This window comes from Rhinolophus ferrumequinum, chromosome 24 (genome assembly GCF_004115265.2).
Source record: "Rhinolophus ferrumequinum isolate MPI-CBG mRhiFer1 chromosome 24, mRhiFer1_v1.p, whole genome shotgun sequence".
Lineage (NCBI taxonomy): Eukaryota > Metazoa > Chordata > Mammalia > Chiroptera > Rhinolophidae > Rhinolophus > Rhinolophus ferrumequinum.
In genome coordinates, this window is record NC_046307.1 from 13049610 (window position 1) to 13074371 (window position 24762).

Consider the following 24762-nt stretch of genomic DNA (forward strand, 5'->3'; position numbering starts at 1 on the left):
CTTTCTGGCTTCATGGTAAGGGCTATTTCCTTCTACTATAAAACTGTTTTATCTTTTCTTCTAAACTTTTCTTGAGCTTTAGTGAAACAAAAGTCACTAATGATGTAACTATCAATAACAGTCGTACGTGTGTTTATTTTTACCTCAAAAAAGTAGTGAATTAAATGTACTTTTTAATGAATGTCTATACCCTTAAGGGGCTTACATTCTGACAAGCAGAGCACAGGTTTATAAGTAGTTACTTAAGAAGGTATAATGGAAATACAAACCAAGTGTTGTGGGGGCCCAGTGTGGGATAACACTCATTTTTGAAAGGAAACAAGGAAAGTCAACCTGATTTCCTATTATTGCAGTGTTTGTGGATGGTTCACACCAATATGGTCTACTGGTGAGCCACTTGGTGAATGAAATAAGGCCTCATTGTCTCACTTGCCTCCCCAATTGCCAGGTGGGCCTGTATTCTCCCTTCTAGGAATCTATCTGAGATCAAAACTTTGTGATGTTTGACATATAGCCCTAGAAACACAGTTTCTTCTAATCAGTGCCTCAAAAATCTGCTCCCCTATCCCCTGTCCTCAAATCATTTTGGATTTGAGAGTAATGTTTCATATCTTCAAAAGTTTCCAGACTATTAATGAGATGAATAAATAATTATGCCCTCAAAAATCAACAAATTAACTATTCTGCATGTGTCTGTCCAGTGAACCAGAGCTGGATGAGAAATGCTAAAAACAGCCTTGCAACAAGTCCCTTAAGTGTTCTCTCTGCTTATTTCTGAGGATCCCTCAGGAGTAATACCCAGACAATGTCTAACAGAATCAACAACATAAATGATACAAAATAAACAATACCCAAATGTGGTGTCAATGTGTATGGTTCCCATTTTTCTGCAATGAAAAATGTGGCATTCTGAAAAAGGCATAAATAAGTTGACAAAGCAACATGCATCAGGCTTCAACTCAAAGAAGCTGCACCCGGCTCTACTGAGCAGGAACAGCATAGTTCATCGGCCCAATGAAGAGTCAGTCTCCCTTCCTGTAAGCTTTGTTTTCTGTAAAATAATAAATCAAGAGAAATATATTAAGTTCTTACTATGTACTTAACACCCTATTAGGTACCGGAAAAGTGTAAGGCACAGCTTTAAACAGTTTACAATGTAACAGGCTTTAAAGGGTTTACAATACACCAGAGGGGTAATTCCACGTCTTGGTTTTAAAGGCTTTCCTTCTGGCTAGGTTGAAAGCTGCCTAAAGGAAAGTTGAGAGTAATTGAAGGCAGAGTTAATATCAAAGGAGGACTCAATTTATCTTTATACCCATAAGTGACAATATACTGGGGAAGAGAGAAGGACATATACTAGATGAAAGGGCTAGGGGGAAGTATTTCAAGACTGATATGCCCAGGAATTCCTGAAATCCTCCCTGAAGTCACCTATGCAACACATGTGCTCTTGCAATAAACTGGAGAGAGATGACCACAAATACTTCCAGGAGGCTAAGGAAGGCCCCTGTTTCTGTGCCCAAATCAAACTCCTTGTTGAAGCTGGAATAGTGCTTCCCCTGTGGGAGAAGTGAAAGGATATGTGGTGCTGGTGATGGGAACATGCATCTCACATCTGGTCATTGACTGGTTCCTGCTATTCTCTATTTTAGGTAGATAAATATGTTCTTCTCAACTAGACTGAAATTTCCGAAGCCATGACCTACAATTTTTAGTCCTTCTATACTAGCCCCCGATTGCCCCCTTAAAATATTTAAGATAGGACTAGACAAGGAAAAAGCATTTAACACATATAGATTTTGAAAGTTATTTCTTAAAAAACAAGCTAGGCCATAATTACTTACTGAATGCCTGAATGTTTTTAAACCTATGTTTTATTAATTATCCACTGAGAGTATAAAGACACAATCCTAATTACACAAAGATTACAGTAATGTCAACAAGCTGCCAAATCCTGAGTCCTTCAGGACTCTGTATCAATGTTTGCTAACAACCTCTTCTGACCCCCCAGGGCTGTTAGGAACCCCTACTCACTGCTCTCATGGCACCCCGTGTACACCTACCACGTAACACCACGAAGGCCTATTTACGTGTGTGCCTGCTCCACCAGACACGAGCTCCTTAAAGGCAGGCACTGGGTCTTGAGTCGCTGTAATGGCACCAGTGCCAAGTATACCATCAGGCATAAAGTGGGGGCTCAAGCATATTTACACACTGTAGATGCAGAATAAATCTGGGATAACAAATCTTTGCTTGGAAGTGGTGTGTGGACCTGAATAGTAAATGGGGCCTAAACCCCTAGGACTCAGTACCTGAAGCAGCAGAATGCCAAATTCCACCTGAAGTCCACACTCAGGAAATCGGCACTGGCAGGAAGACAAACAGAAACACACCTTGGTCCCAGGGGAGGCTCAAGGGCAAAGTGCACTTTCATGGCTCAAATGTTATTTGCCAATAAGAGTTGTGCTAATAAGAGTCAGCTAACCGGGAAGGTCCTAGGACTGGAAGAAAATGCTCTATTAACCTCCAATTAACCAAGGTGACAGGTTTTTGGAGCAAATAGCTTTTAGGAATGAAAGGCCAGTCTTCCAGGGCAAACAGCCTCCAGAACAGTGGACCCCATTATGACTCTATTAGAAGCAAAACCAGACTCTCTATAAAAGGTCACAGCAGGGAAGAACTTTGTCTTTTTCCAATTCTTCTCCACTAAGGAAACATAAAACGGAAAGCAAAAGTTGTAGAGTCATTGATTTGAAAACTCCTCATCCTGGGATCCCAGAAGATCCGGGGTCACAGCAACAGTGATCCTAGACACGTTACCACACTGCAGTCTCCTGGATGATTCAAGTTTTACACCTTTATATTTCCTGCATTTTAAAAACAAAGATGTGTGTGTGTGTGTGTGTGTATACACGTTTCTGCATAACACTTAAAAAATGTCTGAAAGGAAATATTCCACAATGTTAACAATGTTTCTCCCCAGGTGACTTTTGGGTGACCCTATCTCTACTTCTTTCTTCCTTGTTCCATCTTGCCTTCTAACTTCCCTTTCTCTGTCTTTCTTTTTGCCTACTTATCTGTATTTTCCAAATATTCTACTAGGAATGTGTATTATTTGTATAATTTTTTCAAATGGGTGAGAAAAAGATAAAAACTTTAAAAAAGAAAGAAAGAAAACTGAGACTCTAAAGTGTCTGTCCATGAGGCATCTGTGGTACAAGAAGTCAAGAGACCCGGGTCTGGCTTAGAGTTTGGGCAAACTGATTATCCTTACTAAGCTTCCCGTTCCTTATTGTAAAATGCATCACTCATTCAATAAGTATTAAAGCACTGCCCATGTGATTAAATACAATAGTGAGCAAGCTTGACATAATTCCCTGCCGTCATGGAGTTTACAGTCTATCAGAAATGATACATATTTTAAAAAATAAATTGTGACAAGTGCTATAATCAAGAATAATATTTTATGAAGGCACTTAGCAGAAGAAATTAACTTGTTTGGGGGAAGAACAGGCACAGGAATAGAAAGGGAATCTTTCTGGAAGAAATAATTTTTAAACTGAGATCCAAAAGATGATTAGTCAGGCAGAGATGGGGCTGGTTATGCTCTGAACTTCTTTTTAATTCTGTGTTCTAAGCTGTGTTACTGAATCAGAGTCCAAAGAGCCATCTGTCACTCATCTTGTCCCTCCATTCATTAACTCACTTAAGCCTAAAAATATTCTTATAGGTAGATAATGTTACTCCAGTTTACAAACGAGGAAACAGTTAAGCGAGTTGCCTGAAGTCACACAGTTGTTAATGCTGATCTGTCCAGCTTAAAGCCCATCCTCTTTCACTCACCATTCAACTATCATTTCTGAGTACCTTCAAGTTCTTTGCCAGACATTGCAGATAAAGAGACCAGTAAGACTGGGTCCCTGCCCTTGAGGAATGTACTGTTTGAGGACTACACGTAATCCAGGCAAATACAACATGGTTAAGTGTTTAGAAAGAGGCACAGTGGGACTATCCTTTGCATCAGAACCTAATTCCCTAGCTCCTCCAGGAAACCCTGAGGGTACCGATCACTGATAAAAATTATACAAATCAGTAAATTTGCAACGCCGTAGCTGACTGGCACTGACCAACAGCTCTGTCTGCTATATCACTGAGTCTGGCCACTCTGTTCAGACGAAAACCTTCCAGGGGAAGGGGTATCCAAATGGTAGCCATTCACCCTGCTGCACAGAGCAAGTGTGCGCTCAGACAGCCCCAACAGATGAGGAACTTCAACTGTAGCATCGTGGCTCCTAGAGAGAGAGAGGTATACGCCTGGCGTAACCATGGAACACTTAGGAAAATTGTCAGTCAAAGCCCCTCCTTTACCCATATGTCTTCTGAAAAACACCCTACCTCACTGATTTCAGGAATTGATTTTTTAAAAAAAAGTACAAAATCAGGATTTCAGAGTGATCCTGGAAGAACTTCGGCCAAGGTGCTCTCAGAAACAGATGTTAAATCTCATTTGGGAGCCTAATAAAAACACCTAGTTTGGTAGAATGAACTGGAATATGGCTGATAAGTCGATAATTCAGTGGAACCTAACCAACAGTATTGTGTGGAGGGACCTCAATTCCTCCACAAGCAACTGGTGGAAACAGCTCACAGATATCAGATATTTACTCATCCTTCTGAGAGGCCACAAGGAGCATCCACTTGCTCATCCATTCGAAACTACCATAAATTGTCTCTGACGTGGTGGGACATGGACTGTCAAACAACATCCCTGGAAACGAGGAGCCTTCATCCCAACTTTTCCAAGGACTTATTTTATAGCCCTAAGCATGACAGTTAACCCCTCAGAGATTCAATGTCTTTTAAAGAACAAACTGATAAACTGGACCTCATCAAAATTTAAAATTTCTGCTCATGAAAGACTGATAAGAGAATGAAACACAAGCCAAACTGGACGATAATATCCTGTTTCCCTGAAAATAAGACCTACTTGGACCTTTAGCTCTAATGTGTCTTTTGGAGTAAAAGTTAATATAATACCCGGTCTTATTTTACTCTAATATAAGATCCGGTATATATTATAATATAATAATATAATATAATATAATATAATATAATATAATATAATATAATATAATATAATATAATATAAATATAAATATAATACTGGGTCTTATATTAATTTTTGTCCCAAAAGACACATTAGAGTTGATGGTCTGGCTAGGCCTTACTTTCGGGGAAAACCGGTAGCTGTTAGGGAAAGCTAAATGAAATCACAAGATACTAACTAGTACACCATCTGTCAGAATGGCTAAAATTAAAAAAGACTGATACATACCAAGAGTTGGCAAGGATGTGGAGGAATTGAACCCTCGTTAGCTGCTGGTGGGATCTAAAATGGGACAACCACTTTAGAAAACAGTTTGACAGTTTCTTAAAGTTAAACAGACAACTATTTGATCTAGCTATTCCACTTCTAGATGTTCACCTAATAGAAATAAAAACATATGCCCATTCAAAGACTTGTACATGAATGTTCACAACAAATTTATGTGCTGTTAACAGCCAAACCCAGAAAACAATCCAATGTCCATTAACAGGTGAATGGATAAACAAACCATTGTATATTTATGTAATGAAATACCATTCAGGAATAAAAGAAATGAACTATTATTGATATAGGCTAAAATATGAATGACTCTCAAGAAATTACACTGAAAGAAACCAGACCGAAAAAGAAAAAGAGAGATCGAGTACATACTTCATGCCATTTGTATAAAATTCTAGAGAATGCAAATTAATGCATAGTGACAGAGAAAAAATCAGTGGTTGTTTAAAGATGAAGGGCAGAAAAGGGGTATTACATAAGGACGTGAGACAACTTTTAGGGGTGATGGATATGTTAATTATCTTGATTGTGGTAATGGTTTTCACAGGTGTATATGTATGTCAAAACATATCAATTGCACACTTTAAATATGTGCAGCTTATTGTACATCACTATATGTGTACCTCAATAAAGCTGCAAACTTTTTTTTTTCTAAGAAGAAACAAAGTATTCACTCCACCTCAAGTCAACAAACATTTATTAAGCATCTACTCTCTGGCAAGAACTACGCCAGACACAGGAGAGGCAAGACACACAAAAACCAGGTTCTCAAGGCACTTTCAGCTTCCAGGGAAGAAGCTTTAAAGCAATTTCACGTACACACTGCATTGTCACCATCCTCTGGGGGAGGGATCCCCAAAGCTCTGACAGTGAGAGGAACCAAAAGGTACAGCATGGATCAGCGTGAACTCTCTTCCCTCTCTCCCCCTGAGAATTCTAAACCCTCAAATTAGGAACATTTTTCTACATTCTCTCATCTCAGAACTTCAGAATATCAGAGCTGGAACAGTTTATATGGAGGATTAAGGCTCAGAGGCGGAAAGTGACTTGCTACTGTGTTTCCCCTAAAATAAGACCTAGCCAGACCATCAGCTCTAATGCATCTTTTGGAACAAAATTAATATAAAACCCGGTCTTACATTATATTAAAATAAGACCGGGTCTTATATTAATTTTTGCTCCAAAAGACGCATTAGAGCTGATGGTCTGGCTACGTCTTATTTTTGGAGAAACACGGTATCCACCACAAAGCTAGTCCAGTGGCAGAACTAAATCAAGAAGGCTGGCTTCTCACTCCTGTTGAGAAATATTTTAGGAGTAAATTACATTATAACAATATTTATTCTCTGAGCTGAATTTAGTAATTAATGACTGAGGATTCTCAAATTCATAGAGATTTCACATAAAACAGAGCTGGATGAGCTAACTTTTTCTTTCATACTGAGTCTTCAAAGCAATGCTAGGGACAACCAGGATCAGAGACACCAGAACCTCAGCCTCTACAGCTGACCATCAACTTATTTTACTGTCAAGCTTTCCAGATCAATTTTCCTTCTGCTAAGTCACCACTCACAGCATTCTCAGGTCTAGGGGTAGACATGGGGAAATCTTAGCAGATAGCAGCATTTGTAGCACGTGATCCCCCCAAGACAGACCATAACACTCACAGAGATGATGAGCAATCTGTACAGAGAGCTATTTATCCTTTCTTCCTTCTTCTCCTGCTTTATGACACACACCTTGAAGCAATTCTATAGTCACTACTGCCAGCTAAATCCACACTCTCACTTACCCCCTCCTTCCCAGGTATACCTCTACAACTCGTTCACTCCACTCCCTGGGGGTGAATACAAGCTTCTTCTAAATCCCAAGAAAGGAGAGAAGAATAAGGAGAGAAATGGAGCAGGATGGATATACCGGGGGTGCCAAAATAATGATACAAGTGGACACTTTGGTCCACATTGCTCAAGCAGTAGTTCACCGTCATCAGAAGTGTCTGGGCGCTGAGGGTAACCACTTTGAGCACCTCCTGTAATTGCAGAAGTCAAACGTGAGTAGTATGCATCTTTTGTTATCGGTATGTCTTTAATATTACAATTTTAATAGGTTTTTTTTCCTTTCTTAAAATGTTGATACATTTTTTTGGCACTCTCTGTATTTGTCAGGAATGCCTAATATGTGCTATGGTTACAAACAACACCAAATCTCTCAGGTCAAGGTCTGGGATGAGGGGTGAGTTCTGCTCATATAATCACTCAGGGACTAAAGACAATGAGGCTCCACCATCTTGTAGTTATACCATCTGGATGACATGACCTTCTCACTTACTAAGGCAAGGACACAGAGAGCCAGAGTCTCATACCAGCAATGAAATGCTCTGGTCTAAAAGTGACACGCACATCAATTCCACTCACAGCTCTCTGGCCAGTTAGTCACATATTTCCACCAAAACGCAAGGGATGCAGAAATATAATCCCCCAGTGCTCCCAGATATCGGTGAATAGCAGAAGTTTCTACCACAACAGATCTGGGCTTACTGGTAACTTAATTCAGATGGGTCAGCCTGTATCTTGTTCCAAGGATTTAAAAGGGCTTTATACTGTGTCCTGATTATTGTTCTTTATTTTCTAAATGAAAACAATTACAATTCTACCATTGTTTGACTATCATTCTGTCATTTTTCATTTTCTAAAGTTCTGAGGATGACAAGTTGGCTGACAGGAAGCCTTGACTCTTCTCATGAATCTCCAGTTTGCCCCGGGTGACCCCCACTTTGGGGCTTATAGAAGCGCTAAGTAATTTACAAAAGTATTACTTTACAGCTTCTTCCCAGCACAATGAAAAGGCTTCTTTCCATCCTAAGTTACTTCGTTTTGTCCTGACTCTTACCTTCTTGGCACAGCACCCATCTCACACACATTCCTAAAAATGGTCAAGAAAAAGAAGACTGAAAATAAAATTCACTATTCTTGAGTCTGGGCCAGAAAGCCAAGACAGAATGATCAGCCATTATGTGTTTTAATGATCTACGCTATGTATATGTCAATAATCTTGTATTTTTAAAAAGCAAAGCAAAGCTCACCTCTTGATCTTCCGAGGTGGCCCTTCCACTCCAATTAAGACAGTCATTTATTTTGTCCATAGGCATATGGTCACTGCGGTTTCCAGGCCTTTTCCTATGGTGCTCTTCCTCTGGTCTGGAAAGTAACCAGTTTTGATCCATAATTTCCTTCAAGGTCTAGTCCAAGACTCACATCCCCTACAGAGCCTTCCCATAGAAGCCCTGTTCACACAGCCCGGAGCCCCCAGTCTTCGGGCCCCCTCAGCATGTGCACAAAGTCATCTATTCCTACTGCCCCCCCTTTCTCTAATTCTACACATAGTGCTCTGCTTCCACTCGGCCAGCCTGTCCCTAACAAAACTATTAGCACATCACCCAGATTCAGGCCTTTCCATCTCTTGACTCTCCCTGAGTGTCCAGCATGGGGCCAGATCTACTTGCTGAGTGAGGAAAAAATTAACTAGAGACTTTCTATCAGCTAGAGAAGATTCAACCTTCAGAAATTACCCCAATTCCTCAAATCCTGGTACAGAAGAGGACTGACAATCCCTTTGTCCTATTAATCTTGCCAGAGTGAAGAAATTAAAGATTAGTATTCAAGAAAGAAAATGAAAATACTTATTCTTTATCTTCTCGTGCGTTTACATACAGCACCTTTTTTCTTACAAAGCCAACGAAGAGCATCACTGTTACAATTGCTAAGAGCTGCATAATAACTCATGATTTCGGTGGTTACATGTTCAGATTGCTTTAAAGTTTTCCATATTATAAATGACACTGTAATAAAACTTTGACTGTATTTTGGATTATTTCCTTAGAATAGATTCCTAAAAATGGATCTGTCAGGTCAAAGGTTTTGAACGTTTTTATTATGCCTGATACATATTATAAATCCATGATGAATTCTTAGACACCTTTTGGCCCCCAAGATATTGTAATTCCACTGCTAAGAAATGGAATCCCCTTATGATAACATTTTTAAAGGCAGGCAGAATAGTAAGAAATAGACAGAAAACAGACTCGGGTATCAGACTGCCTGCGTTCAAATCCCAGTTTTATCACTTGCTAGATGCATGGACATAACAAGTTACTGAATCCTTCTAAGATGATACACATAAAGCATAGGGTCCAGCACATAGTGAAGGCTCAATAAATGTTAATCATTATTATTGCCTTCAGATTACCAAAAGAAGATGAATCTATAATTCAAAAAGCCAAGAACTATCTGCAAATAATAGAATAAGAATAAGCATAAAACAAATACCTAAATAAAACTCCTGTACCTAGATCATTAAATAAGCAGGTTCATTTACTGTGAATACTATTTACATCATTGTGGTTATTAATTACATACAAATAAAAATTAATACCATCTTATTAAGTGCCTATTCTCTTTAAAACCTCTACATATACTGTCTCATTTAATCCTCACAACACCCCTGTATAGTGGTAGTAATAATACAACAACAAAAATAACTAATCCTTTCCAAGTGTTTATTACCGTGTTTCCCCAAAAATAAGACAGGGTCTTATATTAATTTTTGCTCCAAAAGACACATTAGGGCTTATGTTCAAGGGATGTCCTCCTGAAAAATCATGTTAGGGCTTATTTTCCGGTTAGGTCTTATTTTCGGGGAAACACGTATGTTATCATGCATGGTTCTAGCTAATAACATTAATTACTATGAAACCTATGAAGCAGGGCTTTTCATTTTACTATTATCCTCATTTTATGGACAATATTATTAAGATACACAGAGGTTAAGTAAACTTGGCCAAGATTACATAGCTAATAAGGTAGATACTATTATACCCATTTTATAAATAAGAAAACTGAGACAGGAAAATTGCCTATAAAGGCAAGTAACCGGGCAGCTTTCAATCAGTATCTGTTGAACTTTCAAGTCCACATTCTTTATTTTACCACTCTGCCACCTTTATGTGGATTTTCCATACAGAGAACGCCCTGTACAAGCTAGCAAATGTTTAAAGCAGGCTTCCTCATTCTTGCCTTCTGCCATAGGCCACAGTATAGTGAGAATGGTCTCATTTTAACCTGTGCCTCTGAGAAAAATATAATTGGGAAGTCAAGCCTAACACAAAAAGCCCATATACCGAAAGGCAACCCCTAAAACAATTCTTGATCTCTCCTGAGGCATTATCTGTTGCAATTCTCCTAGCACGCATACTGAGACCTTCTAAGGCCTCCCTTTCAAATACTTGGGGATTCCTGATCAGATGCTTCTGGTATCTCTTCTTCAAAAGATTTTTCAAATATACCAGAGAGGTCTCCTATTTCCTTCTGCCTCAGAAAGCCCTCAAAATTCTCGCCACTGGGAAAAACAAAGCTGCCTCAAGCCTCCCAAACACCTTGAAAATATTCACATCTGCCAAAGGACTGAACCCATAGGAAGAAACCTGAATTAAAGTCTTAATGAACTGATTGTTTAATCTTGGACAAATTATTTCTCTTCTCTCTGCCTCAGTTTCCTCTTCTGCAACATGAAGAACTGGATTAGATGGTTTGCCAGATCCACTAGAGCTCTGATTCAAGGATAAAAATGAAAGTGAGTTTGGAGTTGATAGCAATGAAATCCCAGGAGGGCAATGGTTGTATAAAAGCCTGAAGCCCAAAACAGGTTTGCAACCATCAACCCAAACCTGCCAGGGCTGGTTTCAGTTCAACAGTAAAGAAAGTGCCCTGGGATTCTAATTTAAGAATGTGCGTCCTTTGATTTTCTGTTCAAGATGGTAGAGTAGGTAAACATTATGCATACCTCCTCTCACGACCACATCAAAATTACAACTAACTACAGAACAACCATCATTGAGAATCACCTGAAGTCTAGCTAAACTGAAGCCCTACAACTAAGGACATACAGAAGAAGATACCTTGAGACTAGTAGAAGGGGCAGAAATGCAGAACGGACTGGTCCCACACCGGCGTGTGACCATTAAAATTGGGAGGGACATTTCACCTGCAGACATCACCACCGAAGGAGCAAGGGGTCCCAGCCCCACACCAGGCTCCCCAGCCCAGGGTTTCAGTGCCAGGGAGAGAAGTCCCCATAACTTCTGGCTGTGAAAACCGGTGGAGATTGTGGCTGAGTGAGCCTGCAAAGCAGCTGCAGTCCCAGGTGCTCCTCTTGAAGGGCCCATGCACAGACTTACTCTCTGACTAACTCACTCACTCTAAGCTGCAGTGCTGGGGCAGCAGCTCGAAAGGCTCCAGGGATATATGTGAGGAACTGAGTTGTCTGGCTTAAGGCAAGGGCTGGAGCGGAAGCTTTCTCCAGCGGGAGGCGCTGGTGGAAGTCACTGTTTCTTTGTTGAGCCCTCCCCCTCCCAGTATGCAGACACAGGTGGCTACCATATCTGAGTCTCCATCAGCCTGGCTAACACTATTTGTTCATCCTACCCTGGTTATTCTGAGACTCTGCCCCACCAAACTTTCAGGCACACCCAAGCTGCTTCCAGTGGCTTTTCCATACAAACAGCCTGCCTTGGCTCATGCTGCAGACTTTCCTAAAATCTCTCAAAGATTCACAAACCCAAACAAGCAGCATCTGGCTTTGGTGTGTTCTGTACCTCTGGATGAGCAGCCCTAAGTTCAACACTAGTGACAGCCAGCCTTGGTTTGTGGCTTGGTCTCTCCAGGTACCACCAAGCACAGCATAGGTGGTGGCCATCTATAGATTGCTTTGTGACTCATGCCAGGTGGCCCCAGGCAGGGCACAGGCTGTAGCTGAACTTGGCCTGCCCTGGTCCCCTCCTAGGAGGCCCCAGGGTTGGCATGCCCAGTGGCCAGCTTTTGACCAAGCCAGATCATCAACCAGCTGCCCAAGGGTCAATCCCTCCCATTGAGTTGTAAACAGCAACCAAGGCTCGACTACTACAGGAGGGCATACACAACCCACATAAGGGACACACCTGGAGCACCCAGCTCTGGTAACCAGGGAGACTGCACCACTGAGTCCCACAGGACACCTAGTACATAAGGCCGCTCTACTAAGACCAGGAGAATAGCAGCCCTACTTAGTACATAGAAACAAACACAGGGAGGCAGCCAAAATGGGGAGACAAAGAAACATGTCCCAAATAAAATAAAAGAACAAGCTCCAGAAAAAGAACTAAACAAAATGGAGACAAGCAAACTACCAAGCACAGAGTTCAAAACACTAATTATATTCAATGATCTCAGGGAGAACTTCAACAAAGAGATAGAAAACATACAAATGGAGATAGAAAACATAAAAAGAACCAGTCAGAAATAAAGAGCATATGAAGACTACATTAGAAGGAATCAACAGTAGATTATGTGAAGCTGAATATCAAATCAACAATTTAGAAGATAAAAGTAGCAGAAAACACCCAATCAGAACAGCAAAAAGAATCCAAAAAAATGAAGACAGTTTAAGGGCTTCTGGGACAACATCAAGCATACCAACATTTGCATCATAGGGGTACCAAAAGGAAAAGAGAGAGAGCAAGGAACTGAAAACCTATTCGAAGAAATAACTACATATCTATCAATAGACAATAACTACATATCTATCAATAATTGCTTTAAATGTAAGTGGATTAAATGCTCCAATCAAAAGACATAGGGTGGCTGAATGGATAAGAAAACAAGACCAATACATATGCTGCCTATAAAAAACTCACTTCAGATAGAAAGATGTACACAGACTGAAAGTAAAGGGACAGAAAAACAGTATTTCATGAAAAGTGAAACGGGGGGAAAAGCTGGGGTAGCAATACTTATACCAGACAAAATAAACTTTTTTTTTCAAAGTGTGTTTCTTTTTTTTTTCCATTTGTTATATCATTTTATATGTGAGTCACATTCTTTTTGTATTAGTTTGTACAAGTTTGTATTGTTTTGTATTAGTTTGTATTTGTTGTATTAGGTGTACAAAGCAACATGATGATTAGACTTTTATACCCCTCACAAAGTGATAACCCCCCCCAAGTCTACTACCCCTCTGACACCATACATAGCTATTTCAATACCATTGACTATATTCCCTGTACTGTACTTTACATCCCATGACTATTTATACTTTTTAATTATAGTTGGCATTCAATATTATTTTATGTTAGTTTCAGGTGCTCAGTGCAGTAGTTAGGCATTTATATAATGTATGAAGTGATCCCCCAATAAGTCTACTATCCATCTGACACCATCCATACTCAGTCTTTACAACATTATTTACTACATTCTCCATACTGTATTTCACATCCCCACAGACAAAATAAACTTTAAAACAAAGGCTATAACAAGAGACAAAGAAGGACCTAGTAATCCCACTTCTGGGTATTTACCCAAAGAAACCCAAAACACTACTTCAAGGGGACATGTGCATCCATATGTTCAATGCAGCATTATCTACAATAGCCAAGATATGGAGGCAACCTGCGTGTCCCCAAATGGATGAATGGATAAAGAGGAAGTGGTACATATGTACAATGGAATATTACTCAGCCATAAAAAATAATGAAATCTTGCCATCTGCAATGACATGGATAGACCTAGAGGGTATTGTGCTGAATGTAGTAAGTCAGACAGAGAAAGACAAATGTCATATGATTTCACTTATGTGTGGAATCTAAAGAACAAAATAAAACAAACAAATGAAACAGAAACAAGTCATAGATACAGAGAACATTTGATGGTTGCCAGATGGAAGGGGGGTTGGAGGTGGGTGTAAAAGAGGAAGGGATTAAAAAGTACAAATTGGTTGTTACACAGTAGTCATGGGGAGTATGGCATAGCATAAGGAATATAGTCAATAATATTGAAATAATTATGTATGTATCAGATGGTACTAGATTTATGAGGGTGATAGATGGTAAGGGGGTTGGGAGCAAGGTGAAAAAGGTGAAGGGATTAAGAGTACAAATTGGTAGTTACAAAATAGTCATGAGGATGTAAAGTAAAGCTCAGGGAATATAGTCAATAATATGGTTATAACTGTGTATAGTGCCAGGTGGGTACCAGACTAGTCAGGGGGATCATGCCTTAAATTATATAAATGTCTAAACCACTATGCTACACACCTGAAACTTAACATAAAATAATATTGGATGTCAAAAAGAAAATCAGTTGACTGAATAAAATACCTTTGATCCTGCCTATGAAGTTTCATATTCAAATATAATATGAAGCTATTTATTTACATGCATTTTTGTATTGTTATACATAATTAAAGCAATGGTATTTATATTAAAACATATTTTAATTAGTGTATAAAAAAAGACTGTGAGTCCTTTGATAAATTATTTGATATGGAGTTGAAGAATTTGGTGGAGAAATGTAGGTAGTGGTAAAGGAATAAATCCTCTTCACCTTTGCAGAATAGAGCAACGCAGCTTTTTTTTTTTTTTCCTGTGCTAAAGACAGGAGCAAAGATAGGATCCTGCTGCCACCTTGTGGCACACTGGGCAGCTTAGAAAGAAGGTTTCCTTCACCTGGGTCCCCCAGTCCAAATCCCCCAGGCCACAGCCTCCTCCAGCCTTACAGTTACAGAGCTGGATAATTCAAAAGACACTTTCAACTCCATGATGTCATTTCGTTCTCCCAGCTACTTAGTGGAGTGGTGGGAAGGAGGTATAACTCCATTTTACCCCAGAAGAAACCAAAGCCCAGACAACAGGACATGGCTAAGATTACATAATTACTAATTGGAACTCAGGACTTGGATTCACATCTCCTGACTCTAAATCAGGTGATTCACTCACTCTACTAGGTAGAGGTGGGGATGAAAGAGGTTTAGGTATGCCCTAGGCCTAGGAATTTGAGAGGGAGTCTTAGGAAGAGGAAAATCAATTGCTTCTGCAGACACACCCGGCCACACGCCACAATCAGGCTGCCTGTCTACAGAAAACTGTATTCAGATAAGCCTGGATTCCTACCTTCCTGTTTTGTACATTCTTGGTTAACATTTCTAGGCTTCTCCAGCTGCTCTCCCTGTCTCTGCTCCCCAACCCCAGCCTACTCACTGGGGCTCAACACTTATTTATAGCTGACTGCTGAAAACCAAATGGATCCCAGACAAGGGAGCCAGAACATCCAGAAATCACTAAGAACTACTAGGAGTGCTGCTCTGTCCCTGGGTTAGAGCTCGTAATATTTTGTGGCTCGTCCCAAAATTTTTATAAGTTTCGATGGGAAGTCTAGTTGGCTTGTCCCATAATGTCATGCTCACTGAAATAAGGGACAATGCTGGAGTTACACATAATTTACAAACTGGCACACAGGAATGACCTAAAATTCATCTGAGAATTTCCAATTTCTCCAAAGCAAACATAACTTTTTTATATAGAATTGCAAAGCCTAATGCCTAAAGCTTCCACCACCATAGGTATTCCTTTAGTTTCATTCTTCATTCATTCTTTCATTCTTTCATTCATTCATTCATTCACTGAACAAGTAGAACACGTTCACTAAATGAGTAAAGCACTATGATAATCCCTTTAAGCGTTTGCTGCCTAGTGGTGAACAGAGGGAAATAAGGAGATAACATGTGAGATGTAAGTATTAAGTGATTAGGAGCCAAGAGGGAAAAATAAGATTTCCCTCTGGCTGGGGGTTTAAGGGGCTGGGGAAAGAAGTGGATAAAGAACAATTTCACGGATATATAACACCTAAAACCCTGGCCTTTTCAAACCTTCTCTGCCTGCTTTCCTGCTACTACTGTTCCTGCTCTCACGCTACCATGTTCTGAACCTGCTTTCTTCAGTAATTGAAGGATTAAGAGTTCAGGTGTTGGAATCAGACAGATCTTGGTTCTAATCCCAGTTCTGACATACGAGGTAACCTTACGCGAGTCACAGAAGTTCCCCAAGCTTCAGTTTCCTGATCTGTAGAGATTATAGGAATACTCTTTTTAAAAGGTTGTTCTGAGAGTCAAGTGGTATAATGTATGCAAAGCACCTAGCTTTGTGCCTGGCACACAGAGAAATTTTAGTAAACAGTAATGTATATTATTAGTTGTCTCTGTGCCTTTGATCATGTTGTTTTCTTTGCCTGAGATTCCTTTCACTTCTCAAACTGTTTTACCCCTATTTCTCCTTTAGAGGCATCACAAAGGTCTCCTTTCTTGAGTGCCCCAGGTCCTGCTAGCTGTTCCCCACTGAGTGCTCAGGACCTCAGTTCACACCTCCTTTACTGTATTTATGTGACATCAACTTGTATTTGTTTGTAAGGCTGTGAGGCTCTGAAGGGCAGAAGCTAGGTCTTACTCATTCTGCCCTAGCACCTAGCACAGTATATGATTCATGATACCACTAGAGATATTATCATTGAATAAATAAGATTACATTTGAGCTGTACTTTAAATAAACAAACAGGAATTAAAGTGTTCCTCTGGATGACCTTTAAATGTATATATTAACCAATTAATGTACATTAAACCACTGGAACCCACTAGAATTGAGTATCAAGGGTTAGCCTTTAAGACGGGCTGGCAGGACCAAAGTGGGCCAAAATTTCATTTGTGGAGACTTGGGGTAAATGCACATGTGAATGGAAGGAGCCTGACAGCGCAGGAAACAGTAGCAGGACAACTTACTTGGATAGCTAGGGGCACCTTGGGGTTGTTCAGTAGGGGAGGAAAAGGAATCATTTTAAGAGTGGATAAGAGATTCAAGGTTGGGAAAAAGATTAAGACAAAAGACAAACATTTTTCCAGGATGGTCCTAAGGAAAAGGCAATACAACATATCATGTAGAAAGAGACCACGTAGTCTAAAAAGGTTATAGACTACAGCTTTCTGCCTGCTCATCATGAAACCATTCTCTTTATCTGCAGAGAAGAAATCTTGTCTTTCATTACAACAGAAAAAGACGTCTCCAGGTCCCTTAAGGTGCTGACAAATTTTTCAGACATTATTTCTTCAAATACATTTCTGGTGTCCCTGCCCTTTTCAAATTTCAATTACGTGTTACAAAAATTGATATTGTTTCACAACTCAGTGATGCTCTATTCATTTTTTTTCCAGTCTTTTTTCTTTGTGCTTTACTTTGGATATTTTCTATTGTTATATCTTCCAATGTCTAATCTTTTCTTCTACTATGTCTAATCTGTTGTTAATCCCATACACTGTACTTTTCATCTCACATATTGTATTTTTTCATCTCTAGATTTAGGTCTTTTTTATATCTTCCATTTTTCTCCTTGTTAAACTCATGTTTTCCTTTATCTTTTGAACAAGTGAAGCATATTTATAATAGCTGTTTTAATATCTTTATCTACAATTTTATGGTCACTCATGTCTGGATTTTGTCTCTATTAATTGAATTTTCTCCATGTTATGATAGTATGATCCGATTTCTTTGCACATCCAGTAATTTTTCATTCGATACCACACATTATGTCATTTCCCTTCATTGTGATGCCAGTTACCAAATGTCTGGAAACTGTTGTTTTATATATAGTGGGGTTTTCAGTTGTTTAAGATGAAAGGCTAAATTCTCTTCCTGATACTCCATCATGGCTAGAAATGGAAGGCCTTGCAACCCCAAATAAATTAATGTATCTAGGCATTAAGAATCAATGATTGCTAACATCACAAAAGTGAGATAACTAGACATTATGTGCCGCCTGACGACACATCATCCATGAAGTAGTCATGCAAAAAGAAGTATACATCAAACTTGAATCTGACCAAGCCTGTAGCTCAAACTACCAACTTACAGGAAATAAAGAAGACAGAGGAACATCTTAAACTACACCACTGGGATACAATCAAAATTGCAGGAAACTCTACAGTACAAAGAACCGCTAGTTTTTTCAACAGTTTAAATTACAAGGAAATTTAAAAGGTGGAGGGAAAGCTATAGATTAAACGATATATCTACCTATCATGTAAACCTTATTTGTATCCTGATTCAAGTAAACAAGCTTTAAGAAAAAATTATGACAATTATGAGACATTTGGAAATTTGAACTCAAGACTAGATAGTTGATGGTATTAAGGAATTATTATCAATTTTAGGTGGGATAATGGTATTACGATTGTTTTTTAAAAGACTCATCTTTTAGAGAAACATTCTGGTCTATTTACAAATGAAATATTATGTTTGGTATTTGCTTAAAATTAATATGGTAGGGGACGGGTAGGAAGCGGTATAGATAAAATACGATCATTAATGAGTAATTTAGAAGCTGAGTGATACGCATATTTGAAAATTTCTATTATGAAACATTTTAAAGAGTCATAAAATTGAGATCTGGGTTCTAAATCTGACTCTGACGTGATTCTGCACTGTACCTATGGACCAATCACTTCTTTTTAGCTTTCTCTATAAAATATGAAATATAAAACCCATCCAATACACTTTGCATTATATCCATTTATGAGCTATGTGACATGGGAACATTACTTAACCTATTTAAGCCTCAGTTTCCTCATCTGTAAAAGGTGACTAAAACAGTAGCTAATTTTCAGGCCTCTGGGTTGGTGACATTGGGTATTATGTGTTAAAGCCCTCATCATAGTCTTGGCACAAAGTAAGCATTCAATAAATAGTATCTGCCATTATTGCTATTATTTCTGCTGTGTCTAAGAAATACCAGTAGATGAATTCTGTACTTTTTTTAAATGAAAGGACTCTGTAGTTTATCCTTCCCTTATCCCTTCCTTCTCCTTATCTCCTTTCTTTAGGACAACGGCAGGAAAATCTGAAACTTCCTCTCTCAAATTCTATGGAACAATGTGCCCAACAGCACAAGCCAGGAGAGAATGAGCTTGGCTCTCCTTCCCAGTGACAGTCATTGCTGAGGGTCTGGAAAAACAGAGGTGCCACTTTCATCATTTCAGAATATAGTATGCAGCTGTTCTTCTGGTATGCCACACATCCTGAGGTTGCTACCAAGGACTAAAAACAGAGCATAGGCAATCAGCCCAGTGCAGCCAAGATCCTTCTTTTCAAGGTGGCCCCATTTCAAATAAAATGGGCACTTTGTATGGACCCCTTTTCTAACCAAAAGTTGATCGTACCTACCAGACTGAGATCCTTGAGGACAAAAAATTGTGTCTAGTTTATCGTGATAGCTTACATTCCTGCCAAAGCACCTGGCACAGAGCAGGTACTCAATAAATATTCATTGAATGAATGAATTGTTTATTCTTTTGTTTTCTTTGGACTAGGGTACAAATAGAAAAGGAATACTGATAAGCATACAGAGAACCACTTGTTAGAGGAATCTTTCCAACAGTTTTGGTCAGGGAGTACAAACTTATTCACAACTTCCAATTCATTTTTCTCCTTATTTCCCACTCCTCATCTTCTTAAAACTTTCCCACACTCCCATGAACAACTTATGGTTCCCCCAAATACACCCTGAATATTCTTCCTTCTGAGCCAGTGTTCATACTATTCCTTTCACCTGTTAAACTTTGATAGATGAGATAGATAGATAGATAGATAGATAGATAGATAGATAGATAGATAGATAGATAGGTATAGATATAGATATAGCTCCAAAACTTGACTCCAGTACCTCATCCATGAAACTTTGCTCAGCCACTATAGCTGCAAGGGGCATCTTCTTGATTTCCTATAACACTTTAGATTTAACTTGAGGCACTCATAAAATTCTAACATATGCTGTGGTTAGTTGTATAGGTTTCATAAATTTTACAGGATTGAGGCCAAGGGTCATCTTCGAATATCTTAGGCATCCAAGCACAATGCTTTGTACACACCAATCATCTGACAAGTGTTTAGAGCGTTCATTGGTTAAACTTTGTGGAATAAGAAATGTAATCATTCAACCCAATTTAAAGCATAAAACAAGTGAGCCTTTAAAAGTATGTTTTATTCATAAGATCTTTTTACTTAAAAAGTTAACATATTATTTTGGAAGTTTTGCTACTCTGTTATTAACTGTTTCATTAGGCAATATCTTATACTCCAAGAAACCTAAGGAAAAACTGTTATGAGGCATATTTTGTTTAATCAAGTGAATTTAAAAGAAAAACTCACAACATTAAAAAACAATAATTTCACATTTTCTTCAAATGCCAGGATAAGACAGCCTGAGGTATCCAAAAACCAAGATCTTGAGAATCACTAGATCTGCATAACCTTGGCCAATCCCTTGGATTTTCCAACTAGGATCCCTAACTATTTCCCAGCATAGTTATCGAGCATAAAGGAAAGCATGAGAAATTATAAAAAATTAAATAACTTTAGGCTATTATACTTCTCAAAAGGCCAGAATAGAAGTAAATCTCATTTCTTGAAATTAAGGGTGAGTTGTTACTTGGATAACTGTTTATTTTCTCTTCTAGATGATACACTCTGCCACTGCCATGATATATTTACCACTTTTTGCCCTTTCCTCTTTTTCCTTCCTTCTAGATTAAGGATTACGATATATAAACCAATGACATTCCCACCACCCCTATTCCCAGCAAGTGAGTTCACTGGGGCCTTCTCAGTGCCATTTCTTACACTTATCATGTTTTATGGCTGGAGTACACTTAGATCATCTAGTCCACCTTTTCCATTTTACACATAGCGAGTCCAAAGTCCAGAGAGAATATGTTATTTGTTCAAGGTCACTCAGCCAGTGTCAGATCCCATAATAGAATCTTTCCTAACTCCTAGTTCTCAACATTACACCCAATAAATGTCTGGGCACAGAGATGGCCATGAATAAATACTTCGCTTTCTTGAACTGAAGTTAATTGCTTCTTCTTTGTTTGACAACTACCTGGCCACCCTGTAGAAGGTGGAAGGAAGAGGTGAAAGTGCAGTTCTGAATACTATGGCTTAAATGGCTTTTGGTATAGACTATGGAACAGGCTGCCTGAGTTCTGATTTGGGCCCTACCACTGCCCATTTGTATGACCTGAGGAAAATTGCTTTACATTTTCCAGCCTTGGCTTCCTCATTTATGAAATGAAGATAGTAACAGACCCTACCTCAAAGGGTTGTTTATTCATTCGGGAACATTTGTTGAACACCTGCTCTGTTGCAGGTACTGTGGTAGGTGCTGGGGATACAACAATGGACAAAGAGAACAAGATCCTACCCTTAGGAGCGCACGTTCTACCAGGATTAAAGAATATCATCTACATAAAACGCCTCGTATAGAGTCTGGCATCTAATAAATATTCAACACATGTTAGTTGTTGTTACAGTTAGTATTTAAAATGTATTATATATCCACATTTAAAAAGCAAATCAGCAAATAAATCTTACAAAGAGAAAGCTCCAAATCGATATTTTAGTGCATAAAACAGATCTCACAGCAGTGCTTCACACCGACAGACATTATCACCATAGCAACATTTTTCTCAGTTCCTTAAGAGCACGTGTTTGATACTGTGGAAGGTTCAGGCATGGTCTGTGAAAATACCTTGAAAAGAGTGTCATGTAGGGAGTAGAAAAAATCCTCTCCAGTTTATGTCCAAAAAAGACAACTTTCTCTATAGAATCATTTAAGAAAACTTAAATGTATAAAATTTTACATTATGAAACATAAATTAGGGGATAATCACTTGTAATATAATGGGAACCATCATTGAGTTCTTTTCAATGGCCAGTTTCCCTAGCATATTCAAAATGTAATATACTGTTCAAAATTCCACATGTTTAACAAGCACATAAAAAGGGACCCAACATCCTTACTCCTATTAGGGAAACGTAAATCAAAACCACAATGACGGACCACTTCACACCTGCTAAGGTAGCTATAATTTCAAAAATGAAAACTAACAAGGGTTGGCAATGATGTGGATAAATTGGAACTCTCCAATTTTGCTGGTGGGAATGTAAAATTAAGTCAGTCTCTGTGGAAAACAATTTGGCAGTACCTCAAAAAGTAAAACATGAGAATTGCCGTATGATGCTGCAATTCCACTCCTACATATATAACCAGAAGAACTAAAAACAGGTACTTAAACAAGTAGATGTACATGCATGTTCATAGCAACACTGCTCAAAACAGCCAAGAGGAAGAAATAGACCAAATGTCCATCAACTGATGAAAAGATAAACAAATTGTGGTATATGCATGCAACAGAATATTATTCAGCCATAAAAAGGAACGGTTTAGTGACGTATACTACATCATGAACAGATCTCCAAAAAAGGTCACATACTGTATGATTACATTTAAATGAAATACCCCAAATAGGTAAATCCATAGACACAGAATGCAGACTGGTGGCTGCCAGGGGGTATGGGAGGGAGGAATAGAGAGAAACTGCTTAATAGACAAGGGGTTTTACTTTGGAACGACGGAAATGTTTTGGAACTAGACAGAGGTTGTACAACATTGTGAATGGACTAAAAGCACTGAATTGTCTTTAAAATGGTTAGTTTACAAGAAACATTCTTTTTAAAAAGGTTAATTTTATGTTAGATGAAATTCATCTCTATAAATTAGTTTTTTAAAAAGATGTTATCCACATGGCCAATAAACATATAAAAATGTGAGAAAAACCCCGCGAGCTTGAGAGGGTCTTCTGGGGACAACAGTGCTCCAGATCTGAGGAGCTCCAGCCCAGCAGGGCGGCAGTGCCCGCGGCCTCTGAGCGAATTGAGGACGAGGCCGCAAGGGGACAGCGCAGCCCCCTCCAGCAGCCACGCCCGGAGTAAGGTAAAAGAGAACGAAAGAAGTAGATAATCTTGAAAGTATAAAAGAAGAATGGGTTTGTGAAACAGGATCTGACAACCAACCTCTCAGTGATAATCAACAAACTACTTGTGAATATTTTGTTGACAGCCTTTTTGGGGAAGCTCAGAAGGTTGGTGCCAAATGCTTGTCTCCCACTGAACAGAAAAAACAGGTAGATGTAGGTATAAAATTATGGAAAAACTGATTTACAGTCAATGATGATTTCAGAAGTTATTCTGATGGTGCAAGTCAACAGTTTCTGAACTCCATCAAAAAAGGGGAATTACCTTTAGAATTACGGGGAACTTTTGATATAGAGGAAGCAGATGTTAAAGTCGAGGATAAGAAAAATGAAGTATGTATGTCGACAAAGCCTGTGTTCCAGCCCTTCTCAGGACAGGGTCACAGACTGGGAAGCGCCACACCAAAAATTGTTTCTAAAGCAAAGAGCAATGAAGTTGAGAAGAAAAAGAATTTGTGTGCAGTCCCACTAAACAACCTGAAACCCATCACTAACATACAGATCTGGTTAGCCAATGGGAAAGGATTGTTCAGAAATTTAACATTTCTCATAGGATAAGCCACATCAAAGACTTCATCGAAAAATACCAAGGATCTCAAAGAAGTCCTCCCTTTTCTCTGGCAACAGCTCTTCCTGTCCTCAGATTGCTAGATGAAACACTAACATTGGAAGAAGCAGATTTACAGAATGCTGTAATCATTCAGAGACTCCACAAAACCACTGAACCTTTTAGAGAGTTTTCCTAACACTGATTTTTGAAACACTAATGGGAAGTTTGCAGAGAAATGATGGTTGTAAGTGGACATGCAAAGCAAAATGGGGGAAAGGAAAAGTCAGATTCACTGGACTTTTGGCCTGAATACTATTTAACTCCCTCCGGATGAGAAGATTTTTAAATAAGTAAAAGTTAGGAAAGTAAACTATGATTGGAAACTATATTAAATGCACTTTTTCCAAAAGGCTACTCAGAAAAATACACGTATTTTCAAATACCAATTATTCAACATAAGATATATTAAATAGCTGTGTCATTTAAATATTAATATGGTATAAAATTAGCAAATATGTTCACAGCATCATTCATGTAAACACCATTCCAAAACAGCAGTGATTTATTTAAATGTTACCTATCTCAGAATTTTTAAATAGCAGTATGTTAAAGAAAAATTATACATAGCGGGTTATATGCATCAATGTAATTATTTTATACCTCAGACACAATCAAAAGGCTGGAAGGAATTGTTTTTATCACAGCTATGCCTAAAGCTCAGTGTTCTCATTTTGCATTCCCTAACGGCAAGATATTCTCAAATATTAATTTGTCAACAGTATCTAAGACATATTTTCATTTCAGAATAAAATTCTGTAGTTTAGTATAATTTCAGTATTAATCTGCCTATCAACATTTCTACATTTTTGAGAAGTGTAATTTTTTAAAAATTCTTTTCTCTCCAGGAACCCCAGTCATCACCTATTGTATTTTCTTTTAAAAATTAGGGATTTGTTCTTGGCTAACATTTAGAATAAGCCATTCATTTGCGACTATTTAGAATCTAATATTGTGTTGTCACATCGCTAATTAATATTTTTAAAATACATCATGTAAAGTATGGTTTTCTATTCCGTACATTAGAACCAATCTGTGTATACGTGAAAGG

At 38.6% G+C, this 24762-nt stretch overlaps 2 protein-coding genes across 6 annotated transcripts in view; one reads left to right on the forward strand and one right to left on the reverse strand.

The window, feature by feature from the left end:
* KLHL3 (kelch like family member 3) overlaps positions 1–24762 on the reverse strand; it is a 251706-nt gene that overhangs the window by 180922 nt on the left and 46022 nt on the right. Inside the window, exon 2 of one of the 5 annotated variants that reach the window (XM_033096636.1) lies at positions 8469–8583. The exons of the other annotated variants lie outside the window; for them this stretch is intronic. Coding sequence (XP_032952527.1) covers positions 8469–8515 — 47 coding nt within the window. The 5' untranslated portion in view covers positions 8516–8583. The remainder of the gene's footprint in view (positions 1–8468; positions 8584–24762) is intronic. 5 annotated transcript variants of the gene reach the window in all.
* LOC117016996 (UBX domain-containing protein 2A-like) lies at positions 22123–23850 on the forward strand. The gene is given in 3 exon segments (XM_033096891.1): positions 22123–22149; positions 23072–23621; positions 23624–23850. Coding segments are annotated over 3 exon segments (804 nt in total).